We start from the raw sequence: 18,909 nt of genomic DNA, 5'->3' as shown, positions 1-18,909 counted from the left end.
TCTTTTGCCACGATTTTATTTTTTAGAAATCGAGGAATCGCGATTTTGAATAGAAATATTACCAAACGTCAGAACTAGACACTTTGACAATATGCCGGTGATAACAGTAAAGAGAAAAGAACGATCTAACCGCATGTCGGCGCATGTGATTAACCGCTCACGTGTGACTCGCTCATATCTCAAGGCGCCATTCACACAGAATGCACTTTTGTGTGGATAAAGACACGACGCATGAAGAGGAATAGGAAAAATATGCAAGAAGATGGGAGTTGAACTTCTCTTAACTTGAGTGCCACGGTTTTAAAATGCCGTTTTAATGTATGAGACGCTGCAAGAGACGCAAGCGCAACAGTCAAACGCGTCCATTTACATAGCAAAAACAATAGAAAAGCAGCGCAATCGAATAAAAAAACATGTAAAGAACTACTACTGTATGTCTGATATTTCATGTTTGCATCATGGTGACAGGCTGAAAGCTGCTGTTCATTGTTTTCACAGAACATTTATTATTAATAGTCTACTGGTGTTATACCGTCAGTAGTCAGAAAGAGCTTTATTATCAAGTATGTTTACACACACAAGGAATTTGACTTAGTGACAGGAGCTTCCAGTGCAGAATAAAGTATGGACATAGTTCAGACTAGTGCAGCAGACATAGGAATTGCACAGTAGATATGGAGTATAACACTAAGAAAAACAGAAAATTAAATAATGCACTATATACAGAAGTAGAAATATAAAGAAATGTAATTGTTTAAATGAATGTACAGATATATTTACAAGTGTGCAGTTTGTATGTATAAAGTCAGTCATTTTGAATTTGAATTACATTGACTGTTGAGAATTTTTTGAAGCATTTTCATTGTAGCCTATTATTTCTGAACATATAACATGTATAAGACAAGTTTGTACAGGATGTAGTTGTAGTTCATGCATCTTTTCTGCAAAGGTATTTAACAAGTGATTTGTTTAACATTTACATCATGTTGACAACTTCATGTGTGGTGCACTTGGAAAATAATTTTCTTCAACTAGAGGGTTAATAAAGAAAAAGTTATTTGAATCATGTTGTACATTTTTAAGTTGACTAGTTAAAAATCGTAAAAAATCGAGAATCGGTCAAACGTTCTGAAATAAATCGAGATTTTATTTTTATTGCCAAATCGCCCAGCCCTACATCAAACATTAAACAGCATTTAAATCAAAACTGCCTAACGTTACAGAATGAAATGTCAATCCATGAAGCGCTATAGGACTGCAAGCTTTGGGGGTGTTGATGGAAGCGATCTACTCCATCTCTGTTTTGATCATTGATCTGAATCCGATCCGGATATAGTCTTTTACAAAAACTTTTACAGTAATTTGTCACAATATTTTTAGGGATTAAACATGATTAAGAAGTATTGACAAAAGTAATATTCTTATGACAATATCAACAGTAATGGCAGAACTATCAACATTTTTTATAAATTTGTAATTAAAAAAAAATATGAAACAGCTTCATAAATAAATAAATACTGTACTTATTTTGTATTTTTTAAATACAAAAAATACTGTTTTATCTATCTGTTCAATATTTTAAAATGTTTTGTTGTTCAAAACCTTTTTGACATCTACATATAATTACTCAGTGCAAACACATGGTTAATCCTAGGTGTATATGACTTTCTTCTTTCAGACGAATCCAGTCGGAGTTATATTAAAAACTGATTTTTATCTTTTAAGCTGTTTAATGGCAGTCAGCGGGTGTTGCAGTGCATCAGTCCAAAAGAAGTTAAATAAAAAGCGCCCATCCATAATAAAAAAGTGTCTCACACGGCTCCGGGGGGTGAACAAAGGCCTCCTGTAGCGAATCGATGCGTTTTTGTAAGAAAAATATCCATATTCAAAAAGTTAGAGTCACTTTCGAGCAAAGGAAGCAAAGTTTCCTTACTTTAGCAAAGGAAAACCAGTCTCCTCTTGGCTTATATCGAAATCCTCCAAGATTCTTCTTCAGAAATCCTCATTTTGTACATCTAATTAGTGACCGTTGTTTTGTTTTGATCTCTCCGCTGTGCTTCCGCGTTCGTCACTTCTGAGCGGCGCAAAGCTGATCTCACACGTCATCCGCTGGAGCTGCTTCCGTGTACAACAGTGAGCGCAAGCTAGATTAAATTTATTATTACGTTTTAAATATGGCTATTTTTCTTACAAAAACGCATCGATTCACTACAGTAGGACTTTGTTCACCCCCCGGAGCCATTTTATTATGGATGGCCGCTTTTTATTTCACTTCTTTTGGACTGATGCACTGCAACACCCGCTGAGTGCCATTAAACAGCTTGAAAGATCAAAGACAATTTTTAATATAACTCCGACTGGATTCGTCTGAAAGAAGAAGTCATATACACCTAGGATGCCTTGAGGGTGAGTAATTTATGGGCTTTTTGGGTGAACTAACACTTTAAGGTAATTTACTCAGTGTGAACTCGTCTTGCTCCGTGTTTGACAGAGGCAGTATAAGCGCTGGCAGGTAAACAACATGCAAATGTGACAATGGGGCTTAGCTGAGGATAAGTTCCACACAACCAGTCAGAAATTAAGTTTCACAAGCCTTCAGTACACACACCAAAAAAAAACTTAATTTTGAAATATACATCTCTGTATTCTGATTTTCCAGACTGAACCAAGCATTGTTTGGTCATTTGTCAGTAAACAGCGTGTTTTTCTTGTAGTTTTTGCTGAGGATCTCACTCCATCACCGCTGATCTCTTTCAATGAGGCTCTGCAGCATTTTCAGACCACTGATCTTGGAGACTTGCTTGTGAGTTTATTATAAGTAACTACACTATGACTACATTCACAAAGGAGAAGAATATGGTTGACTCTCTTTCTTTTTTCTTTATACTTTTTGTTCACTATTAGAAGAACATTCAGCCCACCATTCGCAGGACTGGATTGGCCGCCATCACCCATTTCCTGTTCGGTCCTCCACGGCTACACAAAGACCTTGTAGAGGAGAGAGACTTAGTGTTTGCCATCGCACAGTGTGAGTAAAACATATGACTTGACAAGTCAAGTAGCTACATGCTTTGTTTCAATGACTGCATTCATCTCTTTAGTAAGACTTCTAATGGATAGCTTTTCAGTGTTGATGAATCAGTTAAAGGGGTATGAAATGTGTTTTTAGATCTTTATATTGTATTTTGAGCACATTTCTTCTATTTACACACCCATGTCAAGGGGCGTGCGATTCTTCAAAAAAGAGCCAATAAACACAAGAAGTGCTAGTAATACAACGTTTTTGACATTGTTCAGAAATGTACAAGTTAGAACAAGGAGGAACTAAGGAGAAGTGAAAGCATAGAAGAATAATTTTTTTTCAGCAGGATGCAGTTAAGTGCTGATGGAAGAGATTAATTTTCAGTTGTTTCTTAAATATTTCAAAATATTTGGCATTCTGGTGATCATTGCACCAGCAAGGAACAGTGAAAATTTTCTGGAAAGTGATACCTTTCTGTGGTGGTACCACGAGGCATCGCTCACTTACCAACCTCAGGCTTCTGGAGGGGATGTAGACTTGTAAAATTAAGGGTATGGAGCCTGTGGCTGACATCAATGTCTTGAACAGTGCAGGCAGAGAGATAAACAGAGGTGTGACATGGGTCCTTTTGGGCTCGTTGTAGACCAGGTGTGCTGCTGCGTTCTGAATCATTTGTAGAGGTTTGATTGCAAATGATGGAAGGCCAGCCAGAAGAGCATTGCAGTAGTCCAGCCTAGAAATGACAAGGGTCTGGACAAGAAGTTGTGCAGCATGCTCTGTTAGGAAGGGCCTGATCTCTCTGATCTTGTGCGATGCAAACCTGCATGATCATGCTGTCCTTGCATTGTGGTCACTTCTGGTCATCAAACATTACTCCAAGATGGTTGAAATGAAAAATAGAACTGTATGTCATCAGCATAGGTAGGAGAAACCATGTACCTGTATGATGGGTCCCAGTGCTGTAGTGTATATAGAGAAGAGGAGGGGTCCAAGAACTGATAATAAGTAGTGTTTGCCGTATTTTGTATTGTAGAGTAACCCTCTTACATGTGTAAATATAAAGGAAATTTTGATTTTCAATTTCATGACCCCTTTAAGTTGTTCAGATGGCTACCAGAGTAACTGCCTAAATGTCTTGGGTGTGATGTCTTTGTTTTGTGATTCTGCAGGTTCTCTGGATAATGGCCAGTCAGTCCACATGCGTGTACTCCAGACCATCTACAGGAAATTGACCTGCACTCGAGCTGACTGCCCTCGCTATGGACCACACTGGGAGAACGTGGGCTTTCAAGGTACCTCAAATAGGCACCTATGCGTAAAATGTCTAATCAAAACAAAAAAATCTGTAATTAATTTATTATTTTCATGATGTCATGAAATACAAGTCACCCGTTTGTAATATTTGTTATACTTCCAGGTGCAGACCCTGCTACAGATCTGAGGGGAACTGGTTTTCTGGGCCTGATGCACACGCTCTACTTCGTCATGGACCCAGAGATTCTACCACTTGCTAGAGAAATCTACAAACTCTCTCAGCATCCAGTCCAGGTGATGCAAAACACAGTCAAATATATACTTGCTACAACCTTATCAAAGACAATAAAAACACTCGTTTTCATTTTTAACACATGCAGAATTTTCCCTTCTGCGTGATGTCAATCAACATGACGCGAATTGCCCTGCATGCTCTCAGGGAGGAAGTGCTGTCCAAGTAAGTCATTTCACACTGCAGGAAGCTGAAGTTTTTGAACATTAACTGGTGTTTATTTTGTACAGTATTAATTACATACTGTCAAGCTTTGAAATTATTTGGCTGTGTTTGCCCTCAGTCTGAGGTATCCGCTTTAACCTTTCATAATCTCTGCAGTTGTTTCCATGGCAATAAAACATTTTGTTGCTTTGTGATGTCACATAGGGAGTGTAACCGAAGGCAACAGGTCGTGGCAGTGCTGAATGATTTTTATGTTGCAACGTTCCTGTACCTCTATCAGCTGTGGAAGAGCCAGCAGAAAACCATCTCTGACTCTGGCTATGTACTCAAAGGTGACATTTCCGTTACAAATTAACAGTGTTGTATTTGTGCATGGTATTGTTTAGTGACTTTCAGCATTGATTTGAATTGACACTGTCATTTGGTCAAAATCATTTGAAGGTGCCATAATTTACTTTTATTTTTACCCTTAAAGTCCATTTAATGCTTGTAAAGGTTTGCAGCAAAAAGCACTTTCCACTCACAATGACCCTTAAAATTAAACAAGCTGTTTTTGCAACTGTACCTTTAAGAGTTTTACATGTAAATGCCCTCTATTCTGATTGGGTAGCTTCCACACTGTCATTTATTAGTGTAATAGTTGCTATATACTGAATAGATGTTGAGATTAGGAATGTGAATCTTTGGTTAGACAGCAAATCGATTCAATTCATGAATCAGAGGTTTTTGATTCAGGAATATTTTTTGCAATTTCAGAGCATTTAGATTTTTGTTGGAACAATTTTTGCTGGAAATAAGGTTGTTATGGTAAGGTTGTAAGATACCAGTGAAATTTCACAATTCTTGCTAACAATTTCGATACCACAGCAAAAGCTAATACTAACTTAATGTAAGTAAACACAAACAGTTAGTAATAAAATAACAAGAAAACAAATAGAATGAAGCAAATGCAAATGTTTTTCAGGTAGGTCAATCTAACAGTAGTATTTAAGTAAAACAATACTACAGAAATTAAATAATCAAATGTAAAATTAAACTCTTTAGTCTTCACTGTATGAATTAAAGTAATGACTCACTATGTCTCCATTAATTCAGGCATGTTACTAATTTAATGTTTATATATTTTAAGATATTTTAAGGTACTTTACTGAATTGCAATTAATTACATTTTTAGCATTTTAAAATGATTATTGACTGCAACGAACACTTCACAATTCAAAAATCCATGTTTCAAGTTCAGTGCAGGTGAATTGGCAAATTTTGTAATCAATGCATCAAGAAAGCAAATGAATTGTTGCACCCTTAGGTGAAATGCAAAGATGGGTGATCATGTGCTAATATGCTCATGATTGTGATGTCACCTTGCCAGTTTAAAAAAAAACAAAAAAAATTTTTATTTATTTTTTTTTAATTTTTTTTTTGCTGCTAGGTTACCATAAATTGTATAGGTCAGGGGTGCCCAATCCTTTTCATTAAGAGATCAACCATCCTGCAATGTTCAGCTCCAACCCTGATCAAACACATTTGGACCAGCTAAATAATCTCTTCAGTAGCTCTTGATAAATGCAGACAGTTGGGTTGGAGCAGGACTGGAACTGAAGTCTGCTGGTAGGTAGATCTCCAGGAACAGGATTGGGCACCCCTGGTGTAGATGAACTGGATTAAGAGCTTTGTGTTTAACTTTAGAGTTTATATATTGAAAAATTAAAAAGCCTGTTCTTGTCTCTTTCTGCTCTGTGATGCACAGAAATTGAGCTCTTCGCTAAGAAGAACCCCAAGCAGATTCTCAAACGTCTCGAGGGTTACCTGAAGGAGAGACGTGCTGGGACAGGACACCGAACATCACCTGACACACTATCACATAGCAACCCTTCACCTGGTGACACTGCGTCTCGAGCAGGGAGTCAGGGCGGGAAGGAGGACAAAGAGATGAACTTCACTGGAGTGTGTGAGCTGCCACCTGAGATGGAGGGCGAGGCAAGACTCATCTGAGAGACCGAGAGGGATTCGATTTGTATAGTCTCAACTATCTCTTGTGCTCTAAGTTTGTTGTTTCTTTGTTTCCTTTCTGTCCTTTAATGCTTAAGTACACTCAGAGAGTCTATGTTGTAACTGTAGTTGCTAAAAATATAAAACTATTTGCTGTCTTTTTTTCTGTTACGAACATCACCTGACACACTATCACATAGCAACCCTTCACCTGGTGACACTGCGTCTCGAGCAGGGAGTCAGGGCGGGAAGGAGGACAAAGAGATGAACTTCACTGGAGTGTGTGAGCTGCCACCTGAGATGGAGGGCGAGGCAAGACTCATCTGAGAGACCGAGAGGGATTCGATTTGTATAGTCTCAACTATCTCTTGTGCTCTAAGTTTGTTGTTTCTTTGTTTCCTTTCTGTCCTTTAATGCTTAAGTACACTCAGAGACAAGTCTATGTTGTAACTGTAGTTGCTAAAAATATAAAACTATTTGCTGTCTTTTTTTCTGTTCGAGTACCTATTGGCTCTTCTATGAAAAAGACTAAATTTAGTTGCCAAGTTGAAAAGGAGAATCTCAGAATTAACTGCCTCAGTGGCAGCAGGTTGTTTCGAAATTGTCAGGAAGAAAGAGACGCTGTTTACAGGCCTCAAGGGTGTGCAGTTGCAGAGGAGATGGCTGCAGAAGCCAGCCAGCACCTTACCCACTAATGTGGTATTGAGTGAGAGTGACTTTCTGTGTGTGATGGCCTGACTGTTTAGGCATGTATTTGATGGAGACTGTAGTCTAGTGAAAGCCTTGTGAAACTCATGGTCATTCGAACATGTTCACTGTGACTGAGTCAATGTTCAAGAAAGTTGGCAGAGTTTATATTGATGTTGGCTCTTTATGGAATGAGGTATCAAAACATTGGATGGAAATAAGCCTCAATAGGCCAATTTTTATTTTTTATTTTTTTTGGTCCCTTTAGAGAGATAAATGTCGCAATATGATTCAGAGACTGTCTGACATGTTTCTGTTGGCAGGAACTCTTCCACAAGAGCCTGAAATTGTAAAGTCAGGCTTTTTGATGGGAAAGTGCATTTTAGTGACCAGTAGACCGAAATGTATGGATGTTTGAGTATCTATTTTGCAGTTCAGTTACAAGTCTAACGTTGACACTTGCGGACTCTTCGCTATTAATTGAATTATAAGCTAAATTTATTTAACTGTTTGAGCGTTGAGCTGAAATTAGGGCAGTAATCAAAGTTAAATGTTATATTTGGAGGTGTAGTTACGCTTGTCTGCATGAAGCAAATCCTACATGTTTCCTCTAATGATAGCAGGTAGATTCCAGTTTTAAGTAGTCATAACATGACTATGAACATGTTGACATGTTGTGGACGAGAGTGAGGATGATCCCATGTCGTTAAAATTTTGCTGGATCATTTCTGGGGGCCAGTTGCATAAACTTAGCCTCTGTGTTAAGACAGTGTCTTACGAACTAGTCTGACCAACTAGCAGTTAGCCAAGCGGTAATCAGTCTTATTTTTTGGATTCAACATAGACAAATCTACGTTTTTATGTAACAGAATTAAATATGACCAGCCTTAAAGAAAAAAAAATTGATGACAACTTGTAAGACTAGTCTTTTATAAAGTCTTTTATGCAACCGGTCCCTGGTATCCCGGTCGAGCCCCCAATTTATGTTTTGAATCCTGTTATGCCAGAAATAGTACTAAAAAATTGTTATTGGTTACTTGTTAAGACATCACATTCTCAAGATGTCTACTAGCTTGTACTGAGAGCATAGATGGTGTATTTTAAACTGCTGGATAGTGATTAGATTGTTACAGCTCCCAGAAGCACTTATAGCAATGAAAGTGTGTAAACATATTAGGGATAATTGTCTATAAGACATGGCTTAAATAAAACATTAGCCAGGAAGCTGCAGGTCATTTAAGCTGTATGTTATACATAACCTAACAATTATTTCCTTCAGAGTTGCATGAGACACGTTGAAAACTTAAATAGCAAAAAGTCACTCTAGTGAACTTCTTGCATCTAACATACAGCATTCAAACAGAAGTGTGAGACCTGTCAATAGTGTAGTCAAGTACACCGTGAGACTTGTTGATTTACACACAAAAAAAGCGTAGAATACTTTGTTTGCTGTCGAGCCACATTAGGTTAGTGCAGAAAATAGTTGAGAATTTGATGTATTTTTGTCATTTGCGTCTTGTTCTCCCTAGTCCAGGTCCAATAAAGATGTGAGGGTTGCAACAGTCATGTAAATTGACGGTGACGTACTGTACATTTGGAAAAAAAACTTGATGGGAAAAGTCTTTTCCCTCCCTTTGCAACCCTATTCTGCACTCTCGTCTTGTTAGCATGTCAGGTAGCGCTAGAGATGTAGCATCCAGGAATCGTTGTTTTAATTCCTAGTTGAAAAATCTTGTTAATCTAACTCCGTATGGTTGCATATGTTTGTCTAAGTTACCTAGTCCAAAGTGTTGTTGTACAATACGAGTACAGTGCGTTCTGTATGTTTCAGGTTTCATTTTACGCTCTTATTTTATTCTTTTGTAGTTTTTATTTTTCCTAAACGACACATGAATATAAATACTCAGTGGATGTATATTAGAAGTCCTGTCACTTTAGCCAGTTTAATTTTATATAAAGCAGAGTAGTATTTTATAAACTTGAATAAGAGCAAAGCATGATGGAAAAAGAATGTTTATATACAAAGGCAAATCACCCTTTCCTGGGTTATTTACTAGTTTGGCTGGTTTGTATTTAGTTTAGATAAGCAGGTTCAACACTTTCATTATCCGTCTATATATCTGAGTGAATTCAATGCAATTCAGTGCTGTTGTTAACTCTATGGCAAGCATTAATGTGTTTCATACCCAACTGCTGAAAGCAACGTTAACGCTAAGAAAGAGTGAATTATGATGGTGCATAATAGTATGTCGGCTGATTTCAGTGTCAAACTGTTGAGAGAAGACTGCCTGAGAAACGGTGGAAAGCACACGTGTATTTCCTTCTTTTTTAGGATACTTCGAGCTGTTGTGTGCAGTTACTTCTCAAAAGTGTGTTTCTGTCTTGTTTACTAGTTGCTTATGAACAATCATACTTACAAATCGAGCAATCATCCATAACCCCGACCATGATATAAGCCTGGTTTGGCACCTTTTTTGTGTGTATTTGTGCACAATTAGTTGCTTAGTGGTTGTTTTGCTGTTTTGTTTTGTTTTTAAAGGAGAGGGTGGTCTGTATGTGAGATGACTATTAAAGTGTGTGTATATATATATAAATATATATATATAACAAAAATATATGATTGTAACAGTATGATTGTTACCGGGGCATATTATGCATACCTCAGGCTTTAGACAAATCTCTTCTGTGCAGATGTTTTATTGAAGACAGCCATGATCCCGTCGTAGCACAAAATGGTGTGGTGTCTCTTGCAGTAATCTACCTAGCTTGGGAATGTACTGTATGTATATGTATGTACACTAATGCAGCACTGCAAAATATTGACTTCTACAGTATATATTTCTATAGCCCATGTTTGTGAAAACCGTAGTCTTACACGCTGAAATGCAACCGAACCTTCGCTGGAGAATGTTTTTAATAATCTTAATGGTTTGACGTCGAAGCAAATCAGACGAATTTGTGGCCTTTGGTATTTGCTGTGCTTTCGTGAATGGTTTTTTTGCAGTTACAATATGTCAAAAACGATTCACTCTACTATGGCACAATGTAACAATATTTGTTTGGACCAAAAGGAGCATTTGTGGGTTTGAAGCTGGTTTGGAGGTCGCGGTCTTTTAACGGGAGATCTTGCCGTCTTTAAATGTTAGGATCTCTCTGTTTTGATTTTCCCAGTGTGTTTTACAAGAAAGCATTCCATCTGTCTGGCCCACAGAGCTGAAATTTATTTCTAGAGAAAATGCAAACCCCACGTCAAATTTGATTTGTTGATTTGCCCTGAATCAAATTACAAATATCCTGCACTTCATTTAAAGATGCATCGTCATTGTCTGTTATGATCCTTCAGAGCATTTTATTATATCTGAAACTTGATTGTAGAATCCCTATTTTATAATGAAAATATATTTCAGAATATATGCGGTGGTACAGTGATGTATCGTATGAAGAGTAATAAATAAATGCAACTTAAAAAAATATTTAAGTCATAAATTGTAATTCTTTGCATGTGCTTTTTTTTTTTTAAACCAATTAGTTTAAACAGGTCATCATAGTGATTGTTCTAGAATTTTAAGTGTGGATTGGCCATCAGGGGTCAGTCTACTGTAATGGCTGATGCAATCTGACTAGCATGTGCTGTCCTGCACTCAATGTGTTTTCTTATCTGTTAATTAATAACAACTATGATTTCCATCAGGAATGACTTTTCTCTGCATTGCTTTATAAAGTGCTGACCATTTCTCAAATGTCTGTTATATAGAGTGTGAATGAACATTGTATAGAGCACGCCATCTACCCAGAAAGACCCACATAACATCTGTGCTGTAGAACTCCACAGAGAGCTCCACAGATTTGATGGAAACACCATTATTCTGAACGTTCTATGCATCTACTTGTTTATTAGTTTAAATTAATTGAGTGATTCATTCACCTTCCATATTCTCTGATCTGATAAATTGTCCATTCCACAGAATTCAACAGATTCTTCCCTGAAAACCACACTTAAAATGAATCTTGACCGGTATATAAGGAATGTTTTTTTTTTCACGACTTTATTTAACAGTGAACACAGCTTGGAGTAATCTCTACATATAATAGATATATAATATAGAGTTTAATATATATAAAATAGAGTTTTAACATTGCCAGTTGTACAGTTATACATTACCGTTTAAAGGCATAGCTCACCTAAAAATAAAAAGCTGCTGAAAATGTACTCACCCTCAGACCATCTACAATGTAAGTGAGCTTGTTTCTTCATCAGAACCTATTTGGAGAAATGTAGCATCACATAACTTGCTCACCAGTGGATCCTCTGCAGTGAATGGGTGCCGTCAGAATGAGAGTCCAAACAGCTGATAAAATCATCACAATAATTCACATGACTCCAGTTCATCAAAGAAAAGAGCGAGAAAGTCCATCCCCTGTTGTCCTCTCACATCAATATCCACTGACACATTTGTTTAGAACTATTTCGGTCTGTTTTTGCTTGTAAACGGTGCTTAATCTGTGCATATTTCTCTCCTGATTCTGACTTTTTCCATTGGAGAAAGCAATATTCTCAGTTTGAAATTTAAAACAGCTTTATGATGGATTTGCTTCTTACAAACACGCAGCTTTTCATGTCACAGGAGAGTAATTGATGGACTGGAGTGGTGTGGATTACTGTGATGTTTTTATCAACTGTTTGGACTCTCATTCTGACGGCACCCATTCACTGCAGAGGATCCACTGGTGAATAAGTGATGAGAGAACATGTTGCGAGTACATTTTCAGCTAATTTTCATTTTTGGGTGAACTAATCTCATAATGCATTATACATGAACATGAATTAACATTGAATTATAGTATATTTTTAAAAATGACCTTTAATGTAGATTGTTCATGATATATAATTCATCAATGTTAACAAATTAATCTTTTAAATGCCTTTAATGCTTTGGAACGAATTTAATAGACTTTTAAAATACACGTTTTTGAAGTGCTTTTCTCCTTCATCCATAAATTAATTTGAATTCATTAGGACTGTTTTGGCACTCTTGATGAAATCTGGTGTTTTTTCCTGCATATCAACTATACACAGCTTCTCTGAGGAGCTTGGCCTGAACTTCCCTGGCTGAAAGATCAGAACATCAAATGTAAACCTGCTGTTTTGGCATCCTTACAGTGGCTCTGACGCTGTCCATCTGTCCTTGAGTCAGGGTAACAGATCCAGACAGCTCTCTCGGGGCTCAATGTAGAAACGGGCCAGTGATTCTTCCAGGAATTGCTGAATCAAGGAGGACAGACATCTGGCCTGCTTTGTTGAGTGCCAAAGAAAAAGGCAGGATAACATCCTAAGAGGTAAGGACAAAAACAAACTCATGGCAAGATTCAATAAATAGTTGTTTTAAATTTATCCTCAACAGTACTGAAAGCATTGCAATTTCTTGCTGTTTTGTCTTGTAGGTCTCTTTACTGATTTGAATCTGGCTTGGCTGAAGGAGACGCTCTCTGCTGGAAATGCTTATGCCAGATGACATGCTGTCTGGATGAAGGACACAAATGATGGCCAAGGAGTATGTGCTTGTAGACACATGCTTAGAACAGAAAACAGCAGAGTTATATTTGTATTCATTCTAGTGCTTAGAAGGATCGCTTTCACTTCTGTAATAAAAGGTTTACAGCATAACAAGTTTTAAAAGAATAATCCACCATTTTAACAGGCAACCAAAGGGAAAATTACAAAAGGAGAAATTCAGCAGTTTATTGGAAGTCTGTACCGCATCGACATGTAAACAATGACATGAGCCTCAGTGCTGTTCTCAATTAATAGAGGAGACTTTAGAGGAATCCAAAAACATTTGTAGAGTGTCTTTATCAAATCATATCAGGAAGACACAACTTCATGTAGTACTTAAACTGTCCATACATTTCACAAATATTAACAGAATAACATATTCTACTGTTTGCCGAATAGAATGGGACTGAATTAATCAGGAGTTATTTTGCAGAATATCCTGGCTGCTCTTTTTCATACAATAAACACGATTGGGGGTGGTGTACGTTCAAAAAGGCATTTCACAATGCATGATGCCAGATTTGACATCGGTTCACATTAGGGCTGCACAGTTTTAAAATCTAATTGCAATTTTTCTGATAGAAATTGCGATTGTATTAATAAAAAAATTTAAAAAATCCAGGTTTGCTGTGCTGGTTTTACACTGGGGAAAAAAATGGTATAGAAATTGCTAGTAGTTTCAATTAACACATTGAATTAAAATTGAAATTTAAAGTAGAAACACTGAAATACCGTTAATGTTTTCAGTCACACTTTATTTTGATGGTCCCTTTTGAAAATTCTGATGACGAATCAGTAACGTTGCAAGTACGTCAACTTATTCTAACCCTAACCCCACCAGTCTACTAATACTCTACTAACATTCTAACGAGAGTTAGTAGATACTGTATGTAGGTGCAATGTTACTTATAGTCAACAGGATGCGTTAAAGGGATCATCATAATAAAGTGAAACCATTTTTTTGTAAACCGTGTCAATAAATTGTTTTATTTACATCTTTTAAAGATTATTTTTACTATGTAGGGCTGCACAATTTGGCCAAAATTTTGTGATTATGTATCAATATAGCTTATAAATAAATGTTATAAATAAAATGTAAAAAATACAATCATTAAACAAGTATTTTAGAAAAATGATATATATATATAATATTAATAATGTAATTTTATTTTACATTAAAGCTGTAAAAGTAGTTTGCAAATCTCTTCACTTTGTTTCATATATAAAAATATACATCACATGTGTTTTGATACTTTTGTGGGGTTTTTATTTATTTTATTATTATTATTTTCTTTTCTTTTTGTGAACTTAGTAGCCCTGTGTCCCCATTTTATTTTGCTATATGGAAAAGAGCTTCCAGGACATTATGCTAAACATCTCCTTTTGTGCTCCACTGAAGAAACAAAGTTGTACAAGCTCGAGGGTGAGTAAATGACTATTTACATTTTGGGATGAACTGTCCTTTTAAATATGTCTGTCATTTTCTATAGTTCTATTCTATTATTAAGTTGTTCAACTCAATACTGAATTTCAGGGTAATGATGCTCGAAAGCAAGAGAAAGGGAGAGATATATTTTTCTTGCAAAAAGCCCATCTGTGTGTAATCAGACTGTTCTCAGATATCTCCTGCATTGCCGAACTGGAAAAAAAAAATCAGGTCAGTGCCCACTCTTTTAAAAGAGATGGCTATACATTTTTCACATATCAGCATATTGGCTACAGTTCCCCTCACCCATTCTTCACTGTTTTAAACATTGTTGCAAGCTGGGGCAGACCCTGTTTCCCCTTCATCACAGACTCTGTGGTTTGTGCCAAACCTCTGTCAGCATTTTAGTGCTGTGAGTCAGAGAAGCACGCTGGCGTTTCTGTGATTAAGATGATGAAAGCTTTGTTCATACTCATGGTTAGTTGTATTTTCTTTACACACTGTACTACCTCGATCACTTTCCCTCCACGTGTCACAGATTTACATTTTTTCTCTTTCAGAAAGTGTAAAATATCTAGATTATAGTGTGTTGTGCATATTTAACAAAAGCTTTGTGCTAGTTGAATACTGTAGATTGTGCGTGATGAGGCATTTTCTCAACCTGCTCCCCATCTGAATCTTGGGAGCCTTCTGGCTGATATCCCCCTCCTCCGTCTCACTCTTTCATAACTTTTCTTTTTCTTTCTCTGCATCTCACTCTGCTCTCTCAGCTGTATGTTCTGGTTCATTCCCTCCCCCTCCCTCCTTTATGGACAATTTTCCTGCTCTCAGTACTTTTATACCAGATTATACTTACACCCCCCTTTAAGCCCTGTTTCCATCTCTCTCTCCCCTCCCTCTGCTCTCCCTTCTTAACGATCTTCGCTAGGGTCTGCAGATGTGGTTCGTCCCAGGTCATACTGTGGTCAGGCAATTCAGCATCTGAGCAGAGATGTGCTTCATGTATGTTTTCATCCAATTCAAAGGCAGATGTGTACCCATAAGCACAAATATACAGCTCTCCTGTGAGTATAGAGACGTGATCTGAATTGCTTACAAAATACAAGAGAGGTGCATGCTGTCTGTTGGTTGGTCAGTGTGTGTGTCTGTCTGTCTGTCTGTCTACAGTATCTGTCTGGCTGTTGATCTATGTGTCTGTCTACATTATCTGTTTTTCTATAATATAGTTTGTCTATGTCTGAAGTCTGTCTGTCTGTCTGTCTGTCTGTCTATAGTATCTGTCTCTCTATGATAGTATATTTCTGTGTCTCTGTCTATCCGTCTGTCTACAGTATCTGTCTGTCTGTAGTATCTGTCTGTCTGCAGTATCTGTCTATCTATCGATAGTATCTTTCTGTGTCTCTGTCTATCCGTTGGTCTACAGTATCTGTCTGTAGTATCTGTCTGTCTGTCTACAGTAGCTGTCTATCTATAGTATCTGTCTCTCTATCGATAGTATCTTTCTGTGTCTCTGTCTATCCGTCTGTCTACAGTATCTGTCTGTCTGCCTGTCTACAGTATCTATCTATAGTATCTGTCTGTCTGTCTATAGTATCTTTCTGTGTCTCTGTCTATCCGTCTGTCTACAGTATCTGTCTGTCTGCCTGTCTACAGTATCTATCTATAGTATCTGTCTGTCTGTCTATAGTATCTTTCTGTGTCTCTGTCTATCCGTCTGTCTACAGTATCTGTCTGTCTGCCTGTCTACAGTATCTATCTATAGTATCTGTCTGTCTGTCTATAGTATCTTTCTGTGTCTCTGTCTATCCGTCTGTCTACAGTATCTGTCTGTCTGCCTGTCTACAGTATCTATCTATAGTATCTGTCTGTCTGTCTATAGTATCTTTCTGTGTCTCTGTCTATCCGTCTGTCTACAGTATCTGTCTGTCTGCCTGTCTACAGTATCTATCTATAGTATCTGTCTGTCTGTCTATAGTATCTTTCTGTGTCTCTGTCTATCCATCTGTCTACATTATCTGTCTATCTATAGTATCTGTCTCTCTATCGATAGTGTCTTTCTGTGTCTCTGTCTATCCGTCTGTCTACAGTATCTGTCTGTCTACATCTATCTATAGTATCTGTCTGTCTACAGTATGTCTGTCTATCTGTCTGTCTGTCTGTCTACAGTATCTGTCTATCTATCGATAGTAACTTTCTGTGTCTCTGTTTATCCGTCGGTCTACAGTATCTATTTGTAGTATCTGTCTGTCAATCTGTCTGTCTGTCTACAGTATCTATCTATAGTATCTGTCTGTCTGTCTATAGTATCTTTCTGTGTCTCTGCTTCAGGTGTGTTTGATTAGGGTTGGAGCTGAACTTTGCAGGGCAGTCGATCGCCAGGAGCAGGGTTGGACACCCCTGATCTATAGTATCTGTCTATCTGTCTGTCTACATGGCCAGGACGCGTCCTGGGAAAATGGCACGTATGGTCACCCTAATAGTATATGTCTATCTATAGTATCTGTCTGTCTGTCTACGGTGTCTGTCTATCTGTAGTATCTGTCTGTCTGTCTATCTGTCTGATATTTCTGTGTCTCTGTCTATCCGTCTGTCTACAGTATCTGTCTGTCTGTAGTATCTGTCTGTCTGCAGTATCTGTCTATCTATCGATAGTATCTTTCTGTGTCTCTGTCTATCTATCTATAGTATCTGTCTGTCTGTAGTATCTGTCTGTCTGTCTATCTGTCTGTCTGTCTACAGTATCTGTCTGTCTGTCTGTCTACGGTATCTGTCTGTCTGTCTGTCTACAGTATCTATCTACAGTATCTGTTTGTCTATCTGTCTACAGTATTTGTCTATCTGTAGTATCTGTCTGTCTGTCTACAGTATCTGTTTGTCTGTCTACAGTATCTGTTTGTCTGTCTACAGTATCTGTCTATCTGTAGTATCTGTCTGTCTATATGTATGTCTGTCTGTCTACAGTATCTGTCTGTCTGTCTGTCTACAGTATCTGTTTGTCTGTCTGTCTACTGTCAATCTGTCTGTCCGTCTACAGTATCTATCTATAGTATCTGTCTGTCTGTCTATAGTATCTTTCTCTGTCTCTGTCTATCCATCTGTCTACATTATCTGTCTATCTGTCTGTCTACAGTATCTGTCTACCTATAGTATCTGTCTGTCTGTCTACAGTATCTATCTATAGTATCTGTCTGTCTATCTGTAGTATCTGTCTGTCTATCTGTGTCTGTCTACAGTATCTGTCTATCTGTAGTATCTTGTCTGTCTGTCTACAGTATCTGTTTGTCTGTCTACAGTATCTGTCTATCTGTAGTATCTGTCTGTCTATATGTATGTCTGTCTGTCTACAGTATCTGTCTATCTGTCTGTCTGTCTGTCTACAGTATCTGTCTATCTGTCTGTCTGTCTGTCTACAGTATCTGTCTATCTGTCTGTCTGTCTGTCTACAGTATCTGTCTATCTGTCTGTCTGTCTCTACAGTATCTGTTTGTCTGTCTACAGTATCTGTCTATCTGTAGTATCTGTCTGTCTATATGTATGTCTGTCTGTCTACAGTATCTGTCTATCTGTCTGTCTGTCTGTCTACAGTATCTGTTTGTCTGTCTGTCTACAGTATCTGTCTATCTGTAGTATCTGTCTGTCTATCTGTCTGTCTGTCTACAGTATCTGTCTATCTATCTGTCTGTCTGTCTACAGTATCTGTCTGTCTGTCTACAGTATCTGTCTGTCTGTCTACAGTATCTGTCTGTCTGTCTACAGTATCTGTCTGTCTGTCTACAGTATCTGTCTGTCTGTCTACAGTATCTGTCTGTCTACAGTATCTGTCTATCTGTAGTATCTGTCTGTCTGTCTGTCTGTCTGTCTGCAGTATCTGTCTGTCTGTAGTATCTGTCTGTCTCTCTGTCTATCTGTCTGGTGTTGCTTCTATGGTTATTTTTTATTTTTGTTTTGTTTTGTTTTGATTTGATTTGAATTTACTAGCCCTGTCCTCATTCACCTAGTATATTTTGCTATATTGGAAAAAGATGCCAGGACATTCTGCTAAACATCTTTTGTGCTCCACTGAATGGTCCCTTTAAATAATGCTGTCATTTTGTGTGTCTATCTATCTGAGCAATCCTCTCTTTAAGTTAGAAAACAAACTGATGTTTTGTTGGACTTTTAAAACAAGGGACATGGTGAAGATTTACTTTTTGGGTCAGGAGATCAAGTCCAGGAAGACTGTGCGTGTGTGCTTTGGTGAATGATATGAGGTGTCTTTTCCATATTGCTCAGATTTCCTTGCCACTATGGGGATATTACATTAGTCTGTGACACTAAAGGCCAACAGCAGTTCCATTCGAGGAGGTGGAAGGAATTTTCTAACAGGAATCAATCTATGTGTGATAGACAGTGATAAAAGAATCTTTCTACAATTACTTCAGTGACTAATTTTCTTGCAAATACATGGTTTGCTATGTATTATGCATGCAGTATTGTTATAATACTTTGTTATAATACTCTTGGTAGGGGATTCAATATCA

General features: G+C 37.5%; 1 protein-coding gene across 4 annotated transcripts in view; it reads left to right on the top strand.

Annotated features, from left to right (window-relative positions):
• The window catches only part of elmod3 (ELMO/CED-12 domain containing 3), a 28,576-nt gene extending 21,759 nt beyond the window's left edge, over positions 1-6,817 (top strand). For all 4 annotated transcript variants that reach the window (XM_016505290.1, XM_016505291.1, XM_016505292.1 and 1 more), the window contains exons 7-13: positions 2,715-2,803; positions 2,905-3,028; positions 4,192-4,314; positions 4,440-4,570; positions 4,657-4,733; positions 4,938-5,065; positions 6,481-6,817. In XM_016505290.1, coding sequence (XP_016360776.1) covers positions 2,715-2,803; positions 2,905-3,028; positions 4,192-4,314; positions 4,440-4,570; positions 4,657-4,733; positions 4,938-5,065; positions 6,481-6,725 — 917 coding nt within the window. In that variant the 3' untranslated portion in view covers positions 6,726-6,817. The remainder of the gene's footprint in view (positions 1-2,714; positions 2,804-2,904; positions 3,029-4,191; positions 4,315-4,439; positions 4,571-4,656; positions 4,734-4,937; positions 5,066-6,480) is intronic.
• The last annotated feature ends 12,092 nt before the right edge of the window (positions 6,818-18,909 follow it).

Source organism: Sinocyclocheilus anshuiensis, unplaced genomic scaffold (assembly GCF_001515605.1).
Source record: "Sinocyclocheilus anshuiensis isolate Anshui unplaced genomic scaffold, SAMN03320099.WGS_v1.1 scaffold366, whole genome shotgun sequence".
NCBI classification, from domain to species: Eukaryota; Metazoa; Chordata; class Actinopteri; order Cypriniformes; family Cyprinidae; genus Sinocyclocheilus; species Sinocyclocheilus anshuiensis.
The sequence above is the reverse complement of the archived record's forward strand: the minus strand, read 5'-3'. Positions and strand labels throughout refer to the sequence as shown.